The 6,379-nt window shown below is 29.7% G+C and overlaps 1 protein-coding gene across 1 annotated transcript; it reads left to right on the forward strand.

Annotated features, from left to right (window-relative positions):
• Positions 1 to 4,576: 4,576 nt before the first annotated feature.
• LOC136061054 (probable glutathione S-transferase) lies at positions 4,577 to 6,130 on the forward strand. The gene is made up of 2 exons (XM_065771642.1): positions 4,577 to 4,967; positions 5,532 to 6,130. The coding sequence occupies exons 1-2, from the start codon at positions 4,659 to 4,661 to the stop codon at positions 5,889 to 5,891; spliced, it is 669 nt and encodes a 222-aa protein (XP_065627714.1). The 5' UTR covers positions 4,577 to 4,658; the 3' UTR covers positions 5,892 to 6,130.
• Positions 6,131 to 6,379: the final 249 nt, after the last annotated feature.

Genomic DNA, 6,379 nt, shown 5'->3' on the forward strand with positions numbered 1-6,379 from the left:
GAACCTTGGAAAAACAATATGTCCAACGAAAGGTTCATTTAATGCATGAAATTTAAACATGAAAAATTGATTATTTGTAATTAACTATGAGAAAAATCATTCATTAGGCTTAAATTTAGAAAGAACGATTTCAAGGTGTTTTGAGAAAAACAGTGAACAATTTTTATGTAGAAAAGAATGAATTTACACAGAAAAGAGAGAACAATTTTTTAAATAATGCTGAACAGGAAATAATTTTATGCAGAATACTAGAAATAGTTTATGCAGAAAATAGTGAACAATTTTCATGAGAAAACAGTGAGCTGTTTTACTTAATGCAGAAAACAGTTTTACTTAATGAACAGTTCTACATTCAACTAATTCGAACTTATTTTACAAATTCGAATTTTTTGAGGCATTTACCGTTGGATGATTTATACAAATCATTCATTTTTCTTTCATGGAGTTTGTCCATTATTCATATGGTTACATATTTAAAAAACACAAACCAACATTTAAGTGCAATAACTGTGCTAATGCTAAAAACAGTTTATGCAGAAAACAGTGAACAATTTTTATGAAAAAACAATGAACAGTTTTAATTAATGCAAAAACAGATTTTATGAATGCGGTAAGTAGCTTCGAATATATAGTAAACATGATGTGTAGAGAGCAAATTTTATTAACGTAGAAACAGATTTTATCAATGCAGAAAAACAAATTCGATTATTGTGAAATTTATACATGAAAAGCATACAGATTTGGCTTTTCAATTTAGAAAACACAATTTCACTAGGTGTTTTATGAGAAAACAACGAATAATTTTTAAATAGTGAACAGAAAATAATATAGCATAAAAGAGGGTGAACAATTTTTTAAATAATGCTGAACATAAAATAATTTTTATGCAGAATGCTAAAAATAGTTTATGCAGAAAACATGAACAATTTTATGAAGAAACAGTGAACAGTTTTAATTAATGGAAAAAAACAGATTTTATGAATGCAGCAAGTAGATTTGAATATACAGTAAATATGATGTGCAGAGAGCAAATTTTATTAATGTAGAAACAGATTTTATCAATGCAGAAAAATATATTTGATTATTGTGAAATTCAAACATGAAAAAGCATTCAGATTTGGCGTTTAAATTTAGAAAACACGATTTCACAAGGTGTTTATGAGAAAACAGTGAACAATTTTATAAAAAAAATAAAATAAAATAATTTATGCAAAAAAGAGAGTGAACAATTTCTTAAATAATGCTGAACAGAAAATAATTTTATGCAAAATCGTAGAAATATTTATACAGAAAACAGTGAACAATTTTTATGAGAAAATGATGAACAATTTTAATTAATGTAGAAATTAAATTCATATTTTGAAATTAAAATCTCTCTATATTTTATAATGCTTATGTTTAAATAATAAAAACATAAAAAAAGCCATTTTTTTATCTTTATGTTTATTTGTCGATTATCCCAAAAAAAAAAAATTTACACGGTACTCGAGTTTGTTAAACTCGAGTACTATGTAAATTTTTTATCTGCAGTTTATTTATAAAATGTACTCGAGCCTAGTATACTCGAGTACTGTGTTGCATAGAACTCGAGTTTAGCAAGCTCGAGTACCATAATTTTTTTATGGTGGCGGAATTGATGAGGAACTCGAGTTTCTGAAACTCGAGTTCTAGAAAAAGTGGTACTTTCCTATTTATTTCAAAACAGTGTTTTTTTGCTAAAAATTTCAAAAAAAAAAGTGGTATTTGGCCATTTTGGCCAAACTATAGGACACTGAACAGAAACTTTATCCTTGCTAGACCTTGTAGTAGTAGTACAAAACTAACATTTTTCTTAAATGTTAAATTTAAAAAATAAATAAAATAAAAAAGAACTACTTAAGCAAAAACCAAAAACCAAATGGCAAAACAAATTATCGAGAAATAGAATAAAAAAAAAATTATTTAAGAGAGATCAAGAAGTATAGATGAGCCCAAATGCAATGAAACAAACAACTTGAATCTGCATGTTGTTCCAAGATTGAAATATTGAATACAAGTTCTCCACATTATCAACCGAATAGCAGCAAGTGTACTAGTTTGAACTCGAAGGCATGTTGTGGCCATTTAAGTTATTGGGCTTGGTTTTTGGGCCAAAGAGATTGGTTATAGCCCATTTCTACCACATACTTATATATTTCTTGGGCCAATCTAGATTCTTTCTTCGATTAACGCTCTCTTTGTTTCAACATTAACGTTTTCTAGAAAATTATTCATTTTTTAGAGTGCATTTTTTAGAAAACTATATTATTTTTCAGTTTTTGATAACGACCTTGAAAATGAGTTTGACAATGTTTTCTGTTATTTAGTATACAAATTTTTATTTTAGTTTTTTATATTTCATGTGTAATTTAAAACATGTGTATTATGTAAACCAACTAATGTAATCAATATAAATAATAATAAAAAACCAAGAATGAATTTGGTTTTCATACTGCAATTTTGACAATAGATACAATCAAAATTAGTTGTCAAATTTTCATGATCTCTATCACTCATCTTGCTCATATATATGCATAGTAACGTCCATGCATACATACATACATACATACATACATACATATATATATATATATATATATCAACCATTTGTCTATATACATAAAACTGACAGGGGAATACATCTTTAATAAGTACAAATAACAATAACTTTTAATTGTTTACTCTTTTTGCTGGTACACTAATTGTCTACTATGGTCAACCAAAAGTCTTTAATATTACTTGAAATTATGTATTTATATAATGTATTTACATAATATATCATCACTGCATATTATATGCATAATGTATCTGCCAACAAAAAAGATTATTCTATGTAAAAGCAATTTAGAGCCATATAGGCACTATGTTTAAAATTTTCGACTTTTACTTCATTCATTCTTTCTTTCTTCTTTTTTATTTTTTATATTTTTATTTTTTTAGCACTTTTATGTGCAAAAAAGAACTTCTACCTAGAATCCATCAAACCAAAAATTTCTTAGAGAAAAAATAAAATCAAGTTTGAAATTCAAAGTAAAGAATTGGGATTTTGGTAAAGAGGAATGAAATAATTACCGCTACAAATATGTTCTCCTTTGCAAGTTGGTAGAGAGGAATGAAATAATTGCTGAGCTATGAGGGAAAAAGAATCTAATCAGAGAACTGTGTTATAAAGGGGAAGAGAAATATGGAGAGAGAGAGAGAGAGAGAGAGAGAGAGAGAGAGAGAGAGAGAGATCTATGGAAGTGGAGAGACCAGAGTTAGTGACAGTGAGGATGTGAGGAAAGAAAAAGAAAAGGGAAGAGAGAAAGAGTGAGAGAGCGTACCATGAGAGAGAGATTGTTTTCCATTTCTTTTTTTTGGAAAACAACCTATAAAAAAAAAAAAAAAACCTTATTTTTATTAGAATTTTCCATTGACTAAAGAAAGTTTTACATTGACCAGTTTTTTTTTTTTTTTTTTTTTTGTGTTACCAAACACTGAAAAATGTGGAAACCTATCTTTACAGGAAGTTTTTTAGCGAAAAAAACAGAGCGTAAGTTCGGATCTAGTATACATGCCACCTGCATTCAAGGTTTTTTTTTTTTTTTTTGAAAAATTGGATTCAAGTACCTTGTTCATAAAATCAAAATACTAATTTCCAAGAAAATAGAATAGAATAAATAAATGAAAAAAAAAATGGATTTAAGCTCGAATTTTCTATTGTCATCTCACTTAGCTGTTGGATCCCTCTTCCAAAAATCTCAAGTTATAAATTAAAAAAAATAAATACTTTGTTAATTGATAGGATCTATATCTTCCATGCTTGCTTCTTACGCACCATGAAATTAATGCATTTAAATACAGTTTATTTAATAATGTATTTATAATATGTGGAACAAAAAATTAAAAATTAGCTTATTTTTAAAAAATTAAAGTCAGATCTATGAAAAAAAAAGTTTAAACAAAAAAACAAAAAGCTGAAAGTTGTAACAAACAGCACTTTTAAGCAGCCATTCAGATGTATCAAGTCAATGAAGGATAGGGCGGAGGATTTTTTTTTTTTTTTTTAACATACACGATCAAATATATCTGTTTACACCATACATGATCAAGTTGGTACTCTAGCACAGTTAAACAGTTGGACTGATCTTTTGCAATTGGTCAAAATGATGAGCCTGTTTAGATTGACTTCCTTTGCTTTGAATTGTATACAACTTGGAGTAAAGGGAAGTTGTTAATGTGGGCCATGTGGCTCAATCATTAAAAGTGGAGTCAAACATGGTAACTATTTTAATAAAAACAAATTTTATCCTAATCTAGGGTCTGAGAATCTCACATGGGAAAAGAGCCCATCATGTTAATAAAATAAAAATAAAAAATGATTTTTTTTTTTTAAGCCAATAATGTGAGCCTCATGGCCCACATTATCATCTTCCCTTTACTCCAAGTTGTATACATTTCAAAGCAAAGGAAGTCAATCTAAGCAGGCTCATCATTTTGACCAACTCGGCAGGAGCAGACTTTTGTCTCGGACACTAGGCAGCTGATGCATCAAGGAATGACTGCTATTATGTTTATCAGGTATCAAAAAAAAAAAAAAAAAAAAGTAGATAAGGCCTTCCTTCCACACAACGTCGGTAGAAAATTAAGAAAATCTATCTATGGAAGAAGTAAAGCTAGTAGGAGCCTGGTCAAGTCCATATGTTCATCGAGTTATATGGGCACTGAAACTCAAGGGTATCAAATATGAAAATGTAGAACTGGATAGATTCAACAAGAGTGAAATGCTTTTGAAGTACAACCCAGTCCATAAGAAGGTTCCTGTACTTGTTCATGGTGGGAAACCCATCGCAGAATCCATTGTCATCCTCGAGTACATTGATGAGACTTGGCCACAGAACCCCTTACTTCCAGATGATCCTCACGAGAGAGCTGTGGCTCGGTTCTGGGCAAAGTTTGGAGAGGATAAGGTAATTATGCATCACTAATTAATTATTATGTTTATTCTTGCATTGCATAAAATCAGACCTACAACCTTTTTATTTTTATTTTTTGATATAATTTCACCAACAACTTTGTTCTCCTTAATTGTTCGTATTTTTTTTTTTTTTTTGAACTTTTCATTTATACATGTGAAAGTTTAAAAGTATTTGCTTGATTTGTAAATGTCAATTAACTAAAGATGAAAAAATAAGAGGAGAATAAAAAAGGGTGATTGTCTTTTCTTTTCCTTTTTGGTATATTTGATTTTTATTTGTTTATATAGGCATGATATGATAGGATTTAAATTTATAGTATCAATTCTATAATAACTTTTAGACATTGATTTTTAAGTATATATAGGCAGAATTCAAACCTAAATTTCTTATTAGAAGAGAAAATATTTTACTGTTGAATTATCCAAAACTCACATAAATTTGATTAATCTAACTATTATAAACCCAACAAAAACAAACTTTGAACATTTTTTCTAGACTTAGATAATAAGATGGAGATGTTACCCGCTCTAATTGGATACTTTTTGAGTGATTTAGATCAACAACTTGTTTGGCTTCTTTACAACTGGTGGACAAGAACAAGTGAAAGCAACAGAAGAAGTGAAAGAACTTCTGGGAATCCTAGAAGAGCATGGTCTTGGAGAGAAGAAGTTTTTTGGTGGCAGTGAAATAGGACTGACTGACTTAGCCTTTGGATGGATAGCTTGCTTGATGGAAATCCTTCAAGAAGCAGCTGGGGTCAAAGTGTTGGAAGCTGATAGCTTCCCTCGCTTACAGGCATGGATCAAAAACTTCAATGAAATTCCAGCCATTAAAGAAAGCCTTCGCGATCGCAATGAGCTGTTGACATATTACAAAGGGCGAAGAGAAGACTTTGTCTCCTCAGCAGCATCATAAACATATTAAACACTACTAGCATCAGCTTGGTCTGCAATTCAACAGCTTGTGTGCTCTCATTCTCTGAATCTAAATCTCAAGATATGTTATTCTACAAAAAAAATTTGTGTCTATGAGTGCAAAAGACATGGCAGTGTGACTGGTAATTTACTAGATGTATAATGCTACAAGTAGAGGCTTGCAATTATTGACTTTTTCAATTTGAAAGTAATAAAATTCAACCTATTTTCCTTCATAAATTTCAACTAGTCTAGATTCTAGAAACACATCTCACCCTTGGTCATTTCCAGTATAGGTTCCAGGTCTCCTACCGCATTACGTTACAGAAATGACCTCAGGAATGCCACTGCTCGAAAGTTTTACCACTCAAAAAAATATAAATAAAAAACCTTACTGGTCTGTTTGGATCCCATAGATTTGGATTTGGATTTGAGGGAGCCCAAATCCAAATCCTTTGTTTGGATAAGTTAAAAGAAATGGATTTGGAT

This window comes from Quercus suber, unplaced genomic scaffold (genome assembly GCF_002906115.3).
Source record: "Quercus suber isolate HL8 unplaced genomic scaffold, Cork oak 2.0 scaffold_47, whole genome shotgun sequence".
Taxonomy (NCBI): domain Eukaryota; kingdom Viridiplantae; phylum Streptophyta; class Magnoliopsida; order Fagales; family Fagaceae; genus Quercus; species Quercus suber.

Coding starts and splice junctions, on each gene's coding strand:
- LOC136061054 (XM_065771642.1), top strand. CDS start 4,659: ATGGAAGAAGTAAAGCTAGTAGGAGCCTGGTCAAGTCCATATGTTCAT. Junction 4,968..5,531: donor CAAAGTTTGGAGAGGATAAG/GTAATTATGCAT, acceptor TGAGTGATTTAG/ATCAACAACTTGTTTGGCTT.